Source organism: Haematobia irritans, chromosome 3 (assembly GCF_050003625.1).
Source record: "Haematobia irritans isolate KBUSLIRL chromosome 3, ASM5000362v1, whole genome shotgun sequence".
In the NCBI taxonomy this organism is placed as follows: domain Eukaryota; kingdom Metazoa; phylum Arthropoda; class Insecta; order Diptera; family Muscidae; genus Haematobia; species Haematobia irritans.
Window position 1 is genome coordinate 27,352,707 of NC_134399.1, and position 22,420 is coordinate 27,375,126.

Genomic DNA, 22,420 nt, shown 5'->3' on the forward strand with positions numbered 1-22,420 from the left:
TTTTGTCAAAATTTTATTTCTATAGAAAATTTTGTCAAAATTTAATTCATTCAGAAAATTTGTCAAAATTTTATTTCCATAGAAAATTTTGGCCAAATTTTATTTCTATAGAATTTTTTTTTCAAAAATTTTTTTGATAGAAATTTTCTATTTCCATAGAAAACTTTTTTGCATTTCTATGGAAAAATTTGTTGTCTACAGAAAAACAAAAACTCTGTTTTATTTTTATAGAAAATTTTGTCAACCTTTTTTTTCCATAGAAAATTTTGTCAAAATTTCATTTCTACGGAAAATTTATTTCTATAGAAAATTTTGTCAAATTTTTAATTCTGTAGAAAATTTTGTCAAATTTTTAATTCTATAAAAAAATTTGTCAAAATTTTATTTCTATAGAAAATTTTGTCAAAATTGTATTTCTACGTGTATAGAAAATTTTGTGCTTTGTTTCTATAGAAAATTTTTTCAAAATTTCATTTCCAAAGAAAAAATTTTCAAAATTTTATTTCTATACAAAATTTTGTCAAAATTTTATTTCTTTAGCATATTTTGTCAAAATTTTATTTCTATAGAAAATTATGTCAAAATTTCATTTCTATAGAAAATTGTCTCAAAATTTAATTTCTATAGAAAATTTTCTCAAAATTTTATTTCTATAGAAAATTTTGTCCAAATTTTATTTCTATAGAAAATTTTGTCCACATTTTATTTCTATAGAAAATTTTTTAAAAAAATTATTTTTATAGAAATTTTCTATTTCTATAGAAAACTTTTTTGCATTTCTATGGAAATATTTTTTGTCTACAGAAAATATTGTCAAATTTTTATTTTTATAGAAAATTTTGTCAAACTTTTTTGCCATAAAAAATTTTGCCAAGAGTTCGTTCTATGGAAAATTTAGTCAAAAATTTATTTCTATAGAAAATTTTGTCAAATTGTTAATTCTATAGAAATTTTTGTCAAATTTTTAATTCTATAAAAAAATTTGTCAAAATTTTATTTCTATAGAAAATTTTGTCAAAATTGTATTTCTACGAGTATAGAAAATTTTGTGTTTCGTTTCTATAGAAAATTTTGTCAAAATTTCATTTCCAAAGAAAAAATTTTCAAAATTTTATTTCTATAGAAAATTTTTCTCAAAATTTTATTTCTATAGAAACTTTTGCCAAAATTTTATAATTAGAATACAGATCTCATTTATCAAATTTTCATTCTATAAATAAAGCTACACACGTGCAAAAAATCAAAATTATAACGGATACTTCAAAGTGCAAAATGGTTTCTTAAGTTCATAAAAGAAACTTTAAGCCAAAGATTCAAAATTCTTAAAATAATTTTAGCCTATATTTGAAATGTTTTATCTTAAATATAAAGATTTAATATTTCAGTTAATTTACGGATTTCTTTAAATCAAAAATGTGTTTCTTTTTTATTTATTTTGACTTAGTTCAAAGACATACGATTTTAACGGAGGGATGTACATTTCTAAAATTTGTGTCATAAATTTAATAATTTTTTTTAAACAAATATAACAAACGTTCCTTTAATTAAAATGTCATTATTTTAAAGAAGTTTGTTCTTAATATTTTGTAATTTTGGGTCAACCTAAAATTTAGGCGGCGTCATCTTTAATATCACGTTCACATTTTTAAATCGATTTTAAGTATTTGTAGGAGTAATTGTGAAACATGATCTATACATTAGTTAGGATTTATGATAGCTCCCCACACGCAGAGAAGAAACATGATTGTCACAATCATATTCGAAGAGCAAAAAATATTTTTGCAGCGACCATGTAACATTTTCACCTGCAACCATGTTGTCTCAGTGAACATGGTCCTACGAAAAATAAAATTGTGCACATCTAAAATGTTATTATATTGATAAAGAGAATTTTATTTGAATCAAAATACAATGGTCACGATCTAAAATGTTATGGTATTTGTCTGTGTGTGCGTCTACCTAATGCATCACTCAAACTCCTCTTTCTAACCTAACCTAATTTATCCCACAAAAAATATTCCAAATGCAAAATGAAAAATTGAAAAAGAATTGATTTCCCTTTGGTGAATAATTTAAATGCGTGTAAATTAGATCAATTCAATTATTTTCAAAATTCACTGAAAAGGCCAAAGCATTCCAGGCCTATGAACACAATTATAATGAAATAATGAATTATATATGAAATACGATATCCAGAAATGATAATATGAAATTATGGTTCATTTGTATATGACATTGTAAAATTAACTATTGTCAATTAAATTGCAATTGAGTAATATTTATAATTTTTTTTTTCACTGGCATCTGTTCAATTGGCTGAAAAAAACATATTTAGCAATGCTCTATAATAATCATGGAAAATATGCAAAACTAAAATCAACAAAATCATAAATAAATAAACAATTTCAATCGCATTTAAAATGAGTTTTCAATATACAATCAGAAAAATGTAATGGTATGTAGTTGAAGTCGGGAGATGTAATTTTTTGTAGGTAGGCGAAGTAGAAAAAGTTGACCGGTTGTAAAATCCATTGAAAGCCAATCGGCTTTAAAAGAAATTAATAATAAATATATAAAGCAGAAATGCAGGACCGACTATAAAGCTATGGGAAAATAAAAGAAAAAACACATGAAATTCATAAAAATTCCTGAAATGAATCGATAGTACGATCCGTATAATGTTTGAAGATTATTTCATTCAAATATTGACCGCGATTGCATATCAAAGGTTGGTAGAATTCTAAATGTTTTGGAAAATTTTGGGAAATATTCATCTCCAAATAAAAGGTACGTTAATTTTTTTATACCCTCCACCATAGGATGGGGGTATATTAACTTTGTCATTACGTTTGTAACACATCGAAATATTGCTCTAAGACCCCATAAAGTATATATATTCTGGGTCGTGGTGAAATTCTGAGTCGATCTAAGCATGTCCGTCCGTCTGTCCGTCTGTCCGTCCGTCCGTCTGTCCGGCTGTCCGTCCGTCTGTGGAAATCACGCTAACTTCCGCACGAAACAAGCTATCGACTTGAAACTTGGCACAAGTAGTTGTTATTGATGTAGGTCGGATGGTATTGAAAATGGGCCATATCGGACCACGTTTACGTATAACCCCCATATAAACCGATCCCCAAATTTGGCTTGGGGAGCCTCCCGGAGCAGCAAAATTCATCCGATCCGGTTGAAATTTGGTACGTGGTCTTAGTATACGGTCTCTTACAACCATGCAAAAATTGGTCCATATCGGTCCATAATTATATATAGCCCCCATATAAACCGATCCCCAGATTTGACCTCCGGAACCTCTTGGAGGGGCAAAATTCATCCGATCCGATTGAAATTTGGTACCTGATGTTAGTATATGGTCTCTAACAACCATGCAAAAATTGGTCCATATCGGTCCATAATTATATATAGCCCCCATATAAACCGATCCCCAGATTTGACCACCGGAGCCTCTTGGAGGAGCAAAATTCATCCGATCCGGTTGAAATTTAGTACGTGGTCTTAGTATACGGTTTTTAATAACCATGCAAAAATTGGTCCATATCGGTCCATAATTATATATAGCCCCCATATAAACCGATCCCCAGATTTGACCTCCGGAGCCTCTTGGAGGGGCAAAATTCATCCGATCCGGTTGAAATTTGGTACCTGATGTTAGTTTACGGCCTCTAATAACCATGCAAAAATTGGTCCATATCGGTCTATAATTATATATAGCCCCCATATAAACCGATCCCCAGATTTGACCTCCGGAGCCTCGTGGAAGAGCAAAATTCATCCGATCCAGTTGAAATTTGGTACATGGTGTTAATATATGGTCTCTAACAACCATGCAAAAATTGGTCCATATCGGTCCATAATTATATATAGTTCCAATATAAACCGTCCCCAGATTTGACGTCCGGAACCTCTTGGAGGAGCAAAAGTCATCCGATACGGTTGAAATTTGGTACATTTTGTCAATATATGGCCTCTAACAGCCATGTAAAAATTGGTCAATATCGGTCTTTAGTTATATATAGCCGATGACTTATTACACAAAAATTGGTCCATATCGCCAAAAATAATCTACCAAAACTTTATTTCCATAGAAAATTTTGTCAAATTTTATTACTATAGAAAGTTTTGTCAAAATTTCATTTCGTTTTGTTTGTTATTGTTGGCTTCTCTTCAATCGTTATTGTTGTTTTTTTTTTTGATCTCAGCTTAAAGCCATGCATTGACTAAACTACAAGTGTAGCTTAACCAACAGAGGAAAAGTATGCTTGTCAAATTTATTTGGGCAAAGCCCTATAGACTGCAAGATGGTTGGATGTACAGCTGTTTCGGAATTACCACATTCCTCATCAGCATCCTCTACTTGCAGCAAAACTATCAACCAATTATCAGAATAAATTCGGGTAATTCACTCAACCCAAAGTGAACTACACTTGAACCTCCCGAAAAAGGGTTTGATAGTGGAAAATTTTTTTAGGCAGTAGCCGACTATCAAACCCTTTTTCGGGAGGTTCAAGTGTAGTTCACTTTGGGTTGAGTGAATTACCCGAATTTATTCTGATAATTGGTTGATAGTTTTGCTGCAAGTAGAGGATGCTGATGAGGAATGTGGTAATTCCGAAACAGCTGTACATCCAACCATCTTGCAGTCTATAGGGCTTTGCCCAAATAAATTTGACAAGCATACTTTTCCTCTGTTGGTTAAGCTACACTTGTAGTTTAGTCAATGCATGGCTTTAAGCTGAGATCAAAAACAACAATAACGAAATAAAATTTGGACAAAGTTTTCTATAGAAATAAAATTTTGCAAAAATGTTCTTAGGAATAAAATTTTGACAAAATTTTCTATAGAAATAAAATTTCAACAAAATGTTCTATAGAAATAAAATTTGGACAACATTGTCTATAGTAATAAAATTTTGCAAAAATGTTCTTTAGAAATAAAATTTCGATAAAATTATCTGTAGAAATAAATTTTTGACAAAATTATCTATAGATGTAAAATGTTAAAAAAAATTCTATAGAATAAAAAAATTTTGACAAAATTGTCTATATAAAAAAAAATTTGGCAATAATTTCTATGGAAATAAAATTTTGACAAAATTTTCTATAAAAATAAAATTTTGACAAAATATTTAATAGAAATAAAAGCTTGTTAAAATTTTCTATAGAAATAATTTTTTTTTTAGTTTTGTTAGTTGACCTTTGGAATTTTACAATTTTGGGATTATTTGTTTGGCTTGAGTCATGGACTAATGAAATAAAATTTTATAAAAATTTTCTGTAGAAATAATATTCTGACAAATTTTTGCTGTAGACATAAAATGTTGATAATATTTTCTATAGGAATAGAATATATTATCAAAAAAAAAAATATTATCCCAAAATTGTCTATACAAATAAAATTTTGACAAAATTTTCTATAAAAATAAAATGTTGACAAAATTTTCTATAAAAATAAAATTTTGACTAAACTTTCTACAGAAATAATATTTTGACAAATTTTTCTACTAAAATAAAATTTTGATAAAATTTTCGGATTGGATGAAATTTGGTCCTCCTGAGGATCGGTTTAAAAGCTACGTAAATTTGAATTTATTCGTTTATTTGTTTTTTTTTTTATCACATCACATCTCATAGTCAAAGTCTCAGTCTTTCATAAACGTATTGTTCACAATATAAGAAATATTTGTACATAGAATATATTTTTTTGCAGTGTAACCATCATACCCAAATGATGTGGGAATTTTTAATTTAACTTTTGCTAATAGTTAGTAGAATATTTCACATACTATAAACCTAATTCTCCATTCGAAAGATATTCTGCAAATATAGACTCAGATCTATTTCCGTTTTTGCTTTATGGCATTTTCCAATGAAACCAATGATAAGGGGATATTTCAAACTACCCCAAATATTGAACTTCAATTAGCGTTGGTTACATTGCTTTGTCAAAAGCCAATCAAATTTCCTACATCAAAGTCACGTTTTTACCATTTTTCCCTAGAAAAAAAAGCAGAATATCGCTCACATGTATGCGTTGTCCCTCGAGACGACTTCCAATATGATTATGTCCTAATGAAAAAAGGATATTAGATGGGAAATGGAATGGAGACACTACGGATGCGTTTTTATTTTGATGAGAGTTCCTCAATAAAGTGTAATTGGATTTCTAACAGATTTTTGGATTTATGTAGCTCAATTTCAACGGAATTATTCCTTCGTATTTTTTTTTTTTGTTCTCAAATTTTTTGTTAATAGAATTGCAATCAATGAACATTGATGTACAAAATCATAGAGGAAAATAAAGCTCAAAATATTGAACATTACCATAAGTTCCATTCCAACAGATTTGAATATTTTTAATTTTTTTTTTCAACTTATTCCATTGTCTGAATGTCTGTGGTTGTAAAGAATCTTACAGTGTGGCCGAACGCTAAGAATTGTCGGACGTAAATAAAATATCGATAAATGTCTTATCGATCCCATAAACAAGTAGCAATATCGATTATGTCTTCGAGCATAACTTATAGTGTAGCCAATATTTGGGATATGTGCGACACGAACACTGTCGTCCGGATAAACTTATAGTCTGGACGGCGCATAACAAACAGATAAACGGGCATTATGGTGGGCACCGCTAAGGAACCACGTAAATGTGGACGGATGGAAAGACAGGGATGAATTGATTCCGATAGGCGCCACTGTATTGATTGGGATACACGACATTGTGTCGAAAGCCTCTTGGGAACAACCAACGGACGGACAGACGGAAGTAAATTGGGTTAAAGTATTTGGTCAAGGACCTCGTGGAAAACAGATGGACAGACGGACGTATAGCTAAATTTGCTAATTTGATTCATTGGGTGCCACTGAGTCGATCAAGATATAGAATTGTGGGCCTATGACCAATCGGCAATAACAAACAGATAAACGGACATTATGGTGCGTCTAATACCTCTAGGGTACCAGAAATCGATGAACGGACGGAATGAAATAGAAGGGTGAGTCTATGACAGTGAGCCACCGTGGTGCAATGGTTAGCATGCCCACCTTGCATACACAAGGTCGTGGGTTCTACTCCTGCTTCGACCGAACACCAAAAAGTTTTTCAGCGGTGGATTATCCCACATCATTAATGCTGGTAACATTTCTGAGGGTTTCAAAGCTTCTGTAAGTGGTTTCACTGCAATGTGGAACGCCGTTTGGACTCGGCTATAAAAAGTAGGTCCCTTGTCATTGAGCTGAACATGGAATCGGGTAGCACTCAGTAATAAGAGAGAAGTTCACCAATGTGGTATCACAATGGACTGAATAGTCTAAGTGAGCCTGATAAATCGGGCTGCCTAATAAATCGGGCTGCCTAACCTAAGACTTTTCGGAGAAAAACGGACGTTACACACAAAAAAATAAAATATGAATTTGTACATAAATTTGTACATTTTTATAAATTTATGGACTGTTGCATAAAAAATGTGTACACTTACATAAGGTATTGTTTTTATAAATACTTGTTATGAAATTATGAATTTTTTAATAATACATAGAGACGGTTTCATAAAATTAATGAAATTTTACTTAATATATCAAAAAAATACTGGTTTTCTCTTAGCGTGAGAGAAGCCACAACATAACATAGAGTTACTCTCATATGTATACAATACAAGCATATAATACGAGACAAAAAAAAACGAAACATAACGTTTTGAAGGTAACACGTGTATTTGATGTGTATGAGTTTTTTCAGTACAGTTTGAGTCGTCTTCGCGATTCGAAGATCTTTTATTGCTGTCACAAAAATTGACGAAAAACAATATTAACTGGAAGCGTTGGTGCTCATGTTTATCAAGAATATAAAATATTATAAAATTATGTTCTTTGCTGGCTGAACTTTAATGCTGGTTTTAATAAATGGGCTCATACATTTTGACCAATTATGCAGGCATTAAGAATCAGGGGAAAAATGTAAAAAAAATACATATAATTCATGACGTTTTTAGTATATATTATGTAAAATTACATATTTTTCAATTAGTAAAATACTTATACTTCATTTATAATATTAAAAATTCCATTCATATTATGTACACATTCATAGTCAATGAAAACCTGTATTTTTTATTTTATGAATTGTTTTCATATAATTTATGAATCCCGTGTTTGGAAAATTTTTGTGAACACTATTCATAAAATAAATGTATTATTTTTTTGTGTGTATGCTGGTGCTCTGGGATACTACAAACAGATGGATGAGCGGAAAGATAGGGCTAAAAAACAACTCCCCCTAGCTGTTATTGATTTGAAAAGGACACTAAATATTGGGTCACATACCCAGACAGACAGCTAGAGTGATGGGTCTATGACCGGTAGGGAACGGAATAACGGGCGTTATGATTGGTTTAGTACTAGGGTGGTGGGTCTCTATAGTACCGCAAACAGATGGACGGAAGGACAGTCGTAATTAATTTGATTCATGGATAGCTACTGAGTCGATCAGCAAATAGAATTGTGGGTCTATGAACAATCGGGAATAACAAACAGATAAACGGACATTATGGTGCGTGTAGCACCTCTATGGAACCTCGAAAAGACGGACGGAATAAAATACAAAGCTAAATTGATTCCGGTAGGCGTTACCGTATTGATTAGGATACACGATATTGGGTCAAAAACCAGTTAAAACAGACCACGGATAGACAGACAGAACTAAAATGGATAAAAGTATAGGGTCAAAGACGTCGTGGAAACAACAAACAGATGGGCAGACGGACGCCAGCGCTAATTTTACTCCGGATGAGGCTCTAGGGAATCACAGACAGATCGACGACTGAAAATTCCGAACTAATTTGACTCCGGTAAGCGCTACTGTATCGATTAGCATACACGATATTGGGTCAAAAGTCTCTTCGGAATAATAAACCAACAGACATACAGAACTAAATTGGGTTAAAGTATTGGGTCAAGGAAAACAACAAACAGACGGACGGACCACCAGGGCTAATTTGATTCAGGGAGCACTTGTGAGTCTATATGGATATCCCATTGTGGATCTATGACCTATAGAGTATAACAGACAAACGGTCGAACGTTAGTGAATCGAAAGTACCTGACCGGAGCGATGAGGACAATGGCCACCGCCGCACTGGAGGTATTGATAGGAATATGTCCCCTGGACCTGCATATTAGGAGGACCGCGGAGGTCATACTGATCAGACTGAGGGGCCTGGACTCATTGGTGAGCACGGGCTGTAGACACACTGTCTTGATAGTCTATACCGGACGAGAACTGACTATATGGCTACTCGGCATATGTACACGCAAAGAAAAAAAACGTTTGGAAAACGTGTACCGAAAACGTTTTTCTTTTGTTAGAGTTTTTTGAATTGCTTCGAAAATTTTAAACTTTTATCACCAAAAAAATTCGTTTGTTACAAAATTTTTATTTTTTCTATAAAAAAAGTTATTTTTGAAATAACAACACAGGTCATTTCGTTTATATCAAACACTGTTCTTTTCTGACTTTAGGTCTTTAATAAGACACATTTTACAGTTCAAAATTTAATATAGTACGATGTAATGTTGAACATTTTTTCGGAATCTTCCGAATATATCTGGAATATATGTAAAAAAAAACAAAAGCAAAAAAAAAACTTTGGCCGAAGCAGGGATCGAACCCACGACCCTTGGCATGAGAGTCGGACGTAGCTACCACTGCTCCACGGTGCCAAACTAAATGTTTGTTTCTGTTAAATAAACTTTGTTTATTCGGTTCGTGGGCGCCGCAAGCTATGCTATATAAATATAACTTATATGGATATTTATCTATTGATGACCATAACAGGTACATAGCTCAGTGGTTAGTGTGTTGGCTTACAATGTGCATGGTCCGCGGTTCGATTCTCCGTCCAGGCGAAAGGTAAAAAAAATTTTAAAAATGTATAAAATCGTATAATTTCTTCTACAGTGTTGGTATTACAGGAAAAGGTGTTAAGAACTAAAAATCCTCGTGGATGTGAGAAAGATGTGAGGGACAATGCAATTAGCAAGAAAATAATGTTTTTTTTTGAGCTAGTCTTTATGAAATTGTTTTTACATCCTGGAAAAGAATAAACGTTTATCACAAAAAGTATATACTTTTCTTCCAAATACACTTCCTTACAGCGAAAAGCAAATGAGAAACGAACTTTGTTTGTCTAAAATTTCGTTTGGGAGGAAAGAATTATTTTTTTGCGTGTATGAGAGTAACCTGCACTCAATTATCCCGAGCATAGAGGACTGGGACGAAAATAGGATACACTTTGGAAATCTCAACATCTGTACTTACGGCTCGAAAATGGCCGAGAGTACAGGCAGCGGAATTTACTGCAAGGAGTTGGAACTTAAGGAGTCCTTTAAGTTGGACGATAAATGCAGCATTTTTCAGCCTGAGATATTTGCTATTGCAAAAGCTGCGGAATTTCTATCGATGAGGCCATTATTTAGAAGCGATATCAGCATTTTCATCAATAGTCAATTATCCCGAGCATAGAGAACTGGGACGAAAATAGGATACACTTTGGAAATCTCAACATCTATACTGACGGCTCGAAAATGGCCGAGGGTACAGGCAGCGGAATTTACTGCAAGGAGTTGGAACTTAAGGAGTCCTTAAAATTGGACGATAAATGCAACATTTTTCAGGCTGAGATATTTGCTATTGCAAAGTCTGCGGAATTTCTATCGATGAGGCCATTATTTAGATGCGATATCAGCATTTTCATCAATAGTCAGGCAGCTATAAAGGCCCTGGGTAATACGAACATAAGGTCGAAGGTAGTCAGCCGCTATCGTATAGAGTTTACGGTTCTCACTGAACAGCATAATGTAACTCTGTGCTGGGTACCTGGACATTATGGCATAAATGGGAATGAAGAGGCAGATGTACTGGTTAAGGAAGGCGAAGGTGGCACGGATAACGTCATTTCTTACGTTTTTGAAAAGGACACTAAATATTGGGTCACATTCCCAGACAGACAGCCAGAGTGATGGGTCTATGACCGGTAGGGAATAACAAACGGATTAACGGGCGATATGGTTGGGTTAGTACCAGGGTGGTGGGTCTCTAGGGTACCGCAAACAGATGGACGGACGGACAGTCGTAATTAATTTGATTCAGGGAAAGCTACTGAGTCGATCAGCAAATAGAATGGTAGGTATATGAGCAATCGGGAATAACGAACAGATAAGCGGACATTATGGTGCGTGTAGCACCTCTATGGAACCACGATGAGACGGACGGACTAAAAGACTGGGCTAAATTGATTCCGGTAGGCGTTACCGTATTGATTAGGATACACGATATTGGGTCAAAAACCACTTAAAACAGACCACGGATAGACAGACAGAACTAAAATGTATAGGGTCAACAAACAAAAAAAAACAGATGGGCAGACAGCTCGAAGACTGAAAATGCAGTACTAATTTGACTCCGATAAGCGCTACTGTATCGATTAGGATACACGATATTGGGTCAAAAGTCTCTTCGGAATAACAAACCAACGGACAGACAGAACTAAGTTGGGTTAAAGTATTGGGCCAAGGAAAACAACAAACCGACGGGCGGACAGCCAGGGCTAATTTGATTCAGAGAGTACACACAAAAAAATTTTTTTCTGATTCAATCACGAAATTAATTGATTCAATTAATTTTTTAATTGAAATGTCTTCAATCACGAAAATGATAGTATCAATCACAGTTTTAATTGGGCATAGAAAAAATTCTTGATTAAAAAATTAATTGATTTCATTACCAAATTTCAATTAATTTTTTAATTGATTCAATTAAAAATTTAATTGATGTTGATTGCAAAACTCAATTAATTTTGTAATTAAAAAAGGTAACTATTTTCAATTACATTCTGAATTGGCTCAGAATTTTTATTTGGATTAACAATTGATTGTTTGAAAAAAAACAAATTTAATTAAAAATTTAAAAAAATGTTCATCACTTTTTTAACTGACTTAGTCTTCCGAATTTGAATAAAAGTTAATTGTATCAATTAAATTTTTAATTAAAAATTTTTAAATTTTCAATCATTGACTAAATTAACTTAATGTTTCTATCTTGATTAAAAAGTTAATTGTACCAATTAATTTATTAATTGAAAAAAATTTCAACTTCAATTAACTTTTTAATTGGAAATATTTTGGTGATATTTTTTTCTGTGTACTTGTGAGTCTATCTGGATAATCAATTGTGGATCTATGACCTATAGGGTATAACAAACAGCCAAACGGTTGAACGTTAGTGGATCGAAAGTACATGACCGGAGCGATGAGGACAACGGCCACCGCCGCACTGGAGGTATTGATGGGGATATGTCCCCTGGACCTGCATATTAGGAGGACCGTGGAGGTCATACTGATCAGATTGAGGGGCCTGGGCTCATTGGAGAGCACGGGCTGTAGACACACTGTCTTGATAGTCTATACCGGACGAGAACTGACTATATGGCTACACGGCATATGTATGAGAGTAACCTGCACTCAATTATCCCGAGCATAGAGGACTGGGACGAAAATAGGATACACTTTGGAAATCTCAACATCTGTACTTGCGGTACGAAAATGGCCGAGGGTACAGGCAGCGGAATTTGCTGCAAGGAGTTGGAACTTAAGGAGTCCTTTAAGTTGGACAATAAATGCAGCATTTTTCAGGCTGAGATATTTGCTATTGCAAAAGCTGCTGAACTTCTATCGATGAAGCCATTATTTAGAAGCGATATCAGCATTTTCATCGATAGTCAGGCAGCTATAAAGGCCCTGGGCAATACGAACATAAGGTCGAAGGTAGTAAGCCGCCGTCGTAGAGAGCTTGCGGTTCTTACTGAACAGCATAATGTAACTCTGTGCTGGGTACCTGGACATTGTGGCATAAATGGGAATGAAGAGGCAAATGTACTGGTTAAGGAAGGCGAAGGTGGCACGGATAACGTAATTTCGGACGTTTTTTGTCCGCTTTCTTTGTTTATTTACAGGATCAATAGCAAATATGAAGATTTATGGAAGAGACGATGGGCTTCTTCTATAGACTGTGAACAAACGAAACTGATATGGGACGAGAATAATATTAGGAACTCTGAAAAACTGATGTCATTGCAAAGAGAGGATGTGAGGTCGATAATAACAGGACACAACGCTCTGAGAAAACAAATGGTAAGGATCAGTCTAGCGAATTATGATATTTGTACTTGGTGTCTGGACCCCGAGGCTACGGAAGATTCATTTCAAGATACTGGGCTCATATTTCTTTCAGACTATGACCGACTTGCGAAAATGCAGCCTGAGGAGTATTCTCGCCTTCATCAAGGCATCGGGGTGGAGGACCTAGGCGCATCCTAAGGACACATTATCATAGAATGGACTCATTCCGGCCGGAGCGAGACAGACACGAAGAGGAAAATGGAAAGAAGTTTGATGAACCGCAGTGGACCAGCTATGTTCTATCCGCTGGTTCGGATTCGTGTCATCCTCCATAACCTAATCTAACCTAACCTAGTGGATCGACCAGGATAACACAATATTGTGTTAAAGATCTCTTGGGAACAACAAACTAATATACGGACGAAAATACAGTAGCGTTTACCAGCACTATCTTTCTAAAGAAACAAGATACTGGGCTCTTATTTCTTTCAGACTATGACCGACTTGCGAAAATGCAGCCTGAGGAGTATTCTCGCCTTCATCAAGGCATCGGGGTGGAGGACCTAGGCGCATCCTAAGGACACATTATCATAGAATGGACTCATTCCGGCCGGAGCGAGACAGACACGAAGAGGAAAATGGAAGGAAGTTTGAGGAACCGCAGTGGACCAACTATAGTCTAAGTGGACACAAAACCGCTAGTTCGGATTCGTGTCATCCTCCATAACTTAATCTAACCTAACCTAGTGAATCGACCAGGATAACACAATATTAAGATAAAGATCTCTTGGGAACAACAAACTGATATACGGACGAAAATTTGGGTCTAGCAGCAGACAGCGTCCAAGACAATAAACTTGGGGAAGATAGGAAATGTGGCTTGCGTCATACTAAATGTTGCATTTATGTTACCATGTTAGTTCCATACATGTTTGTAATTTTTTATTTGTTTTTCGTTTTTATTTTTTTAAATGAAAAACTTAATTTTCTTAATGAAACAATGTTAAATTTTAGGCAACAACAAAAAAATTACATTTTCCCCTTTATGGAAATTTATTTCGTGCACTTAATTTCTTTTTATTTGCATTTTAATGTTATGTCAATACTTGTATACGCGTTTGGTTCGAGTATTAAACTAACCCGGTAAATGGTTCGATCTCCTCAGTATCCTTGTTTCTGCCATATCGTTTTTGATTTTATTAAAGTCACGGCCTTATTGACTGTCATGGCGCTCAATTTAGAAACAGCTGATGTACGACAATGTTTATATACATGTTGCTAATAGCAACTTTTCTTAACAAAATATTGTCATCAATTAACATGTTGCTGTATATATGATGCTATTGCGAAGATTATGGCATTAAGCAAAACATTTCTGTGTGAAATCATTCGTCAAGAAATTGGCCATTACAGCGGAAGTTGGTCACGGAAAAACAAGACACCAACATTTGTTAAACGGAAGTTACGCTTTTAAAAACGTTAAAACGAATACAATTAAAAATTTAAAAATAAAGCACTGCAAATGGTTTCTACGTAAATGATATAAAAAAAACCCCAAATAGATAAAAACGGCACTTGTGCGTATCCTAAATCATAATCTATCCCTTGATACCAATTATGTGGGTGTTGTATGTTTGTGTACCGGAAATGCCTGATTAAGTTTAAAAGCGTGTGTGTGCTTGTTTGTGTGAATGCAGTAACCAACAGGTTGTACATCAATATCAAACGAATGAATATGCAAGAAAATTTATTTAACCACTAAGGATATCAAACAGCTATAAAAGTGTCACACGTTTTATGCTTTGCAATTCATTTTAATGGATACGGAAAAATGTGCGAACAAAAAGCTTTTACAACGATTTAAAGAAAACTTAGTGGTTGTGGGGATGAACATAAATAATGAAATAAATTTTCATAAAATTCTTTTAAAGTTGAAATCTATGGTCAAGGAATAAGATTGTGCATTGTATAGTGAATAGCCAACCAACAATATCAATTTAAATAGTGCTGGTTCAAAAAAAAAAAAATCCTCTAGAAATAAATTTAAGAAATGGATGTTCAAATATTGCTGGTGTTAAAAAAAATTATGTTAAAATTAAAAATGGAGTGTTTTCAAATATTTAAGAATTTATTTAGAAACAAGTATATACAGCAAAGTTCGGCCAGGCCGAAGCTTATGTACCCACCACCATGGATTGCGTAGAAACTTGTACTGAAGACTGTCACCCAAAATCGAATTACGGAAACACTTGCCGATGGCAAGGTATCTTGAAACTTCATAACACCGTTTTCTAAATTGCAAGGTAGTCCATACGTGGTATATATTAAACTAAAACAAGTATATATGGCCGTAAGTTCGGCCAGGCCGAATCCTATGTACCCTCCTCCATGGATTGCGTAGAAACTTCTACGAAAGAGCCATATGGGGTTTATATGGGGGCTATATACAATTATGAACTTTAAATGGACCAATTTTTGTGTGATTGGGGATTGATTTATGTGAGGGCTATATATAACTATGTACCGATATGGACCTAGTTACGCATGGTTATTAACGGCCATATACTAGCACAATGTACCAAATTTCAACTGACTCGGATGTAATTTGCTCCTCCCAGAGGCTGCAAAACCAAATCTCGGGATCGGTTTATATGGTGGCTATATATGATTATGGACTGATATGGACCACTTTTGGCATGGTTGTTAAATATCATATGTATATCATTATGTATAGGTAAGTCTACAAATAATTATGAATCGATATGGACTTTTGCTCGGTACGTAGAGAGCCAGAATTGAAATATGGGGATCGCTTATACGGGGACTATATACAATTATGAACTTGATATGGACCAATTTTTGTGTGATTGGGGATCGATTTATATGAGGGCTATATATAACTATAGACCGATATGGACCTAGTTAGGCATGGTTGTTAACGGCCATATACTAGCACGATGTACCAAATTTCAACTGACTCGGATGAAATTTGCTCCTCCAAGAGGCTCCAAAAACAAATCTCGGGATCGATGGGGGCTATATATCGCATGGTTGTTAAATATCATATACTACCTCCACGTACCAAATTTCAACCAGATCGGATGAATTTTGCTTCTCCAAAAGGCACCGGAGGTCAACTCTGGGGATCGGTTTATATGGGGCCTATATAATTATAGACTGACACGAATCAATTCCTGCATGTATGTTGGATACCATATACTAATATCCCGTACCAAATTTCAACCGAATCGGATGAATTTTGCTCTTCCAAGTGGCACCGGAGGTCAAATCTGGGGATCGGTTTATATGGGGGCTATATATAATTATGGACCGATTTCGACCAATTTTTGCACGGGTGTTTGAGGCCATATATTAACAATCAACTGAATCAGATGAATTTTGGTCTTCCAAGAGGCTCCGGAGGTCAAATCTGGTGATGGGTTTATATGGGGGCTGTATATAATTATGCACCGCTGTGGACCAATTTTTGCATAGTAGTTGGAAGCCATATGCTAACACCATGTACCAAATTTCAGCCGGATCGGATGAAATTTTCTTCTCCTAGAGGCTCCGCAAGCCAAATCTGGTGATCGGTTTATATGGGGGCTATATATAATTATCGACCGATGTGGACAAATTTTTGCATGTTCATTAGAGACTATATACTAACACCATGTACCAAATTTCAGCCGGATCGGATGAAATTTGCTTCTCTTAGAGGCTCCGTGAGCCACCGATCCCCCTAGGTTTATATGGGGGCTATAATATAATTATTGACCGATGTGGACCAATTTCTGCATGTTTATTAAGGACCATATACTAACACCATGTACCAAATTTCAGCCGGATCGGATGAAATTTGCTTCTCTTAGAGGGTCTGCAACTAAATTTGGGGGTCAGTTTATATGGGCTATACGTAAAAGTGGACCGATATGGCCCATTTGCAATACCATCTGACCTACATCAATAACAACTACTTGTGCCAAGTTTCAAGTCGATAGCTTGTTTCGTTCGGAAGTTAGCGTGATTTCAACAGACGGACGGACATGCTCAGATCGACTCAGAATTTCACCACGACCCAGAATATATATACTTTATGGGGTCTTAGAGCAATATTTCGATGTGTTACAAACGGAATGACAAAGTTAATATACCCCCCATCCTATGGTGGAGGGTATAAAAATTACAGGGATGTATGAACAATTTCCCATCTTCTGCACTCTTATTGTCTTTGCTATGGACAGCGTTGCCACAATGAAGTTTTCTTTTGGACCAACATTTTTCCAAAATTGGACGAAAATTCGTAAAAGCGGAACAATTTTTTTTCAAAAATTGGACGAAAACTCGTACCAGCGGACCAATTTTCTAAATTAAATAAATATCAATTAAAAGTTAAAATTTTTCCAAAATTTTACTTCTATAGAAAATTTTGATAAATATTTAATTCCATTCCAAATTCTTATTTCTATTTGTATTGTCAAAATTTTATTTCTGTAGAAAATGTTGTCAAAATTTTATTTCTATAGAAAATTTTATCAAATTTTTTTTTCTATAGAAATTTTTTGTCAACATTTTATTTTTATAGAATATTTTGTCAAATTTTATTTGTATAGAAAATTATGTCAAGATTTTGTTTCTATAGAAAATTTTGTCAAAATTTTGTTTCTATAGAAAATTTTGTCAAAATTTGATTTCCCTTGAAAATGTTCTCAAAATTTTATTTGTAATTTCTATACATAACGTTGTCAAAATTTTATTTCTATAGAAAACGTTGTCAAAATTTTATTTCTATAGAAAATTTTGTCAAAATTTGATTTCCCTTGAAAATGTTCTCAAAATTTTATTTGTAATTTCTATACATAACGTTGTCAAAATTTTATTTCTATAGAAAACGTTGTCAAAATTTTATTTCTATAGAAAATTTTGTCAAAATTTTATTTCTACAGAAAATTTTGTCAAAATTTTATTTCTATGGAAAATGTCGTCAATATTTTATTTTTATAGAAAATTATGTCAAAATTTTATTTCTATAGAAATTTTTTAACAAAATTTATTTCTGTAGAATATTTTGTCAAAATTTTATTTTAATAGAAAATTTTGTCAAAATTTTTATTTCTATTGAAAATTATGTCAAAATTTTATTTCTCTTGAAAATTTTGTCAAAATTTTATTTCTATAGAAAATTTTGTCAAAATTGTATTTCTTTAGAAAATTTTGTGAATATTTTATTTCTGTAGAAAAATTTTTAAAATTTTTCTTCTATAGAAATTTTTTGTCAAAATTTCGTTTCCATAGAATATTTTGTCAAATTTTATTTCTATAGAAAATGTTGTCAAAATTTTATTTCTATAGAAAAGTTTGTCAACATTTTATTTCTATAGAAAAGTTTGTCAAAATTTTCTGTAGAAAACTTTGTCAAAAGTTTATATCTATAGAAAATTTTGTCAAAATGTTATTTCTATAGAAAATTTTGTCAAAATGTTATTTCTATAGAAAATTTTGTCAAAATTTTATTTCTATAGAAAATTTTGTCAATATTTTATTTCTCTTGAAAATTTTGTCAAAATTTTATTTCTATAGAAAATTTTGCCAAATAGTATTTCTTTAGAAAATTTTGTCAAAATTTTATTTCTGTAGAAAATGTTGTCAAAATTTTATTTCTATAGAAAATTTTGCCAAATAATATTTCTTTAGAAAATTTTGTCATAATTTTATTTCTATAGAAAATTTTGTCAATATTTTATTTCTATAATTTTTTTTTTTCAAAATTTTATTTCTATAGAAATTTTTTCAAAATTTTATTTCTATAGAAAATTTTGCCAAAATTTTATTTCTATAATTTTTTTAAAAAAAAATTATTTCTATAGAAATTTTTTTCAAAATTTTATTTCTCTTGAAAATTTTATTTCTATTGAAAATGTTGTCAAAATTTTTATTTCTATAGAAAATTTTGTCAAAATTTTATTTCTACAATTTTTTTTCAAAATTTTATTTCTATAGATTTTTTTTCAAAATTTTATTTCTATAGATTTTTTTTTTCAAAATTTTATTTCTATAGAAATTTTTTTCAAAATTTTATTTCTATAGAATTTTTTTTCAAAATTTTATTTCTATAGAATTTTTTTTCAAAATTTTATTTCTCTTGAAAATTTTGGTTCTATAGAAAATTTTCTCAAAATTGTATTTGTATAGAAAATTTTGTCAAAATTTTATTTCTATAGAAAATTTTGCCAAAATTGTATTTCTTTAGAAAATGTTGTCAAAATTTTATTTCTGTAGAAAAATTTTTAAAATTTTTCTTCTACAGAATGTTTTTTTTTGTCAAAATTTTATTTCTATAGAATATTTTGTCAAATTTTATTTCTATAGAAAATTGTATTTCTATTGAAAAGTTTGTCAAAATTTTATTGCTAATTATACAATATTATTTTATTGCTATAGAAAGTTTGTCAAAATTTTATTTCTGTAGAAAATTTTGTTAATATTTGATTTCTATAAATTTTTTGTCAAAATTTTTTTTCAAAATTTTATTTCTCTTGAAAATTTTATTTCTATAGAAAATTTTGTCAATATTTTATTTCTATAATTATACCCTTCACCACTACTGTGGTACAGGGTATAATAAGTTTGTGCATTTGTATGTAACGCCAAGAAGGAGTAATCATAGACCAACCTTTTAGTATACGGATCGGCTTAGAATTAAATTCTGAGTCGATTTAGCGATGTCAGTCTGTCTGTCCGTCTGTCTGTCCGTCTGTCTGTCTGTTGATGTATTTTTGTGTGCAAAGTACAGCTCGCAGTTTTAGTCCGATTGTCCTAAAATTTGGTATAGGGTCCTGTTTCGGCTCAAAGACGATCCCTATTGATTTTGGAAAAAATCGGTTCAGATTTAGATATAGCTGCCATATATATTTTTCGCCGATCTGGTCATAATTGGCGTGTATATCAACCGATCTTCCTCAAATTCCGTACATCCGAATATTTTATGGGTCTCGAAAAACTTGCAAAATACCAGCCAAATCGGTTCAGATTTAGATATAGCTCTCATATATAGCTTTCGCCCGATTTACACTCATTTGCCCAAAGAGGCCAATTTTTAACTCCGATTTGGTTGAAATTTTGCACAGGGAGTAGAATTAGCATTGTAACTATGCGTGCCAAATTTGGTTGAAATCGGTTCAGATTTGGATATATCTCCCATATATAGCTTTCGCCCGATTTACACTCATATGACCACAGAGGCCAATTTTTAACTCCGATTTAGTTGAAATTTTGCACAGAGAGTAGAATTAGCATTGAAACTATGCGTGCCAAATTTGGTTGAAATCGGTTCAGATTTGGATATATGTTCCATATATAGCTTTCGCCCGATTTACACTCATATGACCACAGAGGCCAATTTTTTGCTCCGATTTAGTTGAAATTTTGCACAGGGAGTAGAATTAGCATTGTAGCTATGCGTGCCAAATTTGGTTGAAATCGGTTCAGATTTAGATATATCTCCCATATATAGCTTTCGCCCGATTTACACTCATATGACCACAGAGGCCAATTTTTAACTCCGATTTAGTTGAAATTTTGCACAGAGAGTAGAATTAGCATTGTTGCTATGCGTGCCAAATTTGGTTGAAATCGGTTCAGATTTAGATATAGCTCCCATATATATGTTTTTCTGATTTCGACATAAATGGTCAAAATACCAACAATTTCCTTGTAAAATCGCCACTGCTTAGTCGCAAAGTTGTAAAAATGACTCTAATTTTCCAAAACTTCTAATACATATATATCGAGCGATAAATCATAAATAAACTTTTGCAAAGTTTCCTTAAAATTGCTTCAGATTTAAATGTTTCCCATATTTTTTTACTAACATTGTGTTCCAATCTAGTGCATTAGCCGACTTAAATTTTGAGTCTATAGATTTTGTAGAAGTCTATCAAATTCTGTCCAGGTCAAGTGATATTTAATTGTATGTATTTGGGACAAACCTTTATATATAGCCCCAAACACATTTGGCGGATGTGATATGGTATCGAAAATTTAGATCTACAAAGTGGTGCAGGGTATAATATAGTCGGCCCCGCCCGACTTTAGATTTTCCTTACTGGTTTTTTTTTCAAAATTTTATTTCTATAGAAATTTTTTCAAAATTTTATTTCTCTTGAAAATTTTATTTTTATAGAAAATTTTGCCAAAATTTTATTTCTATAAATTTTTTTCAAAAAAATTATTTCTATAGAAATTTTTTTCAATATTTTATTTCTCTTGAAAATTTTATTTCTATTGAAAATGTTGTCAAAATTTTTATTTCTATAGAAAATTTTGTCAAAATTTTATTTCTACATTTTTTTTTCAAAATTTTATTTCTATAGATTTTTTTTCAAAATTTTATTTCTATAGAAAATTTTCTCAAAATTTTATTTGTATAGAAAATTTTGTCAAAATTTTATTTCTAAAGAAAATTTTGCCAAAATTGTATTTCTTTAGAAAATGTTGTCAAAATTTTATTTCTGTAGAAAAATTTTTGAAATTTTCCTTCTACAGAATTTTTTTTTGTCAAAATTTTATTTCTATAGAATATTTTGTCAAATTTTATTTCTATAGAAAATGTTGTCAAAATTGTATTTCTTTTGAAAAGTTTGTCAAAATTTTATTGCTAATTATACAATATTATTTTATTGCTATAGAAAGTTTGTCAAAATTTTATTTCTGTAGAAAATTTTGTCAATATTTTAAAGGGTGGTACGGTCAAAATTTGGTCAATATAAACTTGACGTATTTCTTTGAATTTTGCATTTAAAAAACCTGAACACCCCTCATTTTAAAGGTGTGTGTGTGTAGAATGTTGCTCCTATTTTGATTTTGGAATTCACTCTTCAGTTGTCAAAATGCCGTCCACGAAAGAAGAGCAGCGTATCAAAATTTTGCTCGCGCATCGCGAAAATCCGAGCTACTCGCACGCAAAACTGGCAAAATCGCTAAAAGTTGCCAAATCAACCGTTACAAATGTAATTAAAGTGTTTGGGGAACGTTTGTCGACAGCCAGGAAGTCTGGATCGGGGGGAAATCGAAAACCGGAAGCCGCTGAGACGACAAAGAGAGTTGCCGATAGTTTCAAGCGAAACCCTAACCTCTCTCTCCGAGATGCCACAAATAAGCTGGGTGTATCGTCTACAACCATGCATTGAGCCAAAAACGAGCCGGACTATCGACTTACAAGAAGGTAGTGACT

The 22,420-nt window shown here is 32.5% G+C and overlaps 2 protein-coding genes across 3 annotated transcripts in view; both read left to right on the forward strand.

Moving 5' to 3' along the window:
- The first annotated feature begins 12,495 nt into the window (after positions 1–12,495).
- On the forward strand, positions 12,496–13,386 carry LOC142230809 (uncharacterized). Its single transcript, XM_075301434.1, has one exon. The coding sequence runs from the start codon at positions 12,496–12,498 to the stop codon at positions 13,384–13,386; it is 891 nt and encodes a 296-aa protein (XP_075157549.1).
- Positions 13,387–14,607: 1,221 nt separating this feature from the next.
- Positions 14,608–22,420, forward strand: part of hec (calcitonin receptor hector) — a 126,858-nt gene continuing 119,045 nt past the window's right edge. For both annotated transcript variants that reach the window (XM_075301092.1, XM_075301093.1), the window contains exon 1: positions 14,608–14,895. The gene's annotated coding sequence lies outside the window, so the exon portion shown is untranslated. The remainder of the gene's footprint in view (positions 14,896–22,420) is intronic.

What these genes read in the sequence shown, in the direction of transcription:
- LOC142230809 (XM_075301434.1), top strand. Translation starts at nt 12,496, where the DNA reads ATGGCTACACGGCATATGTATGAGAGTAACCTGCACTCAATTATCCCG.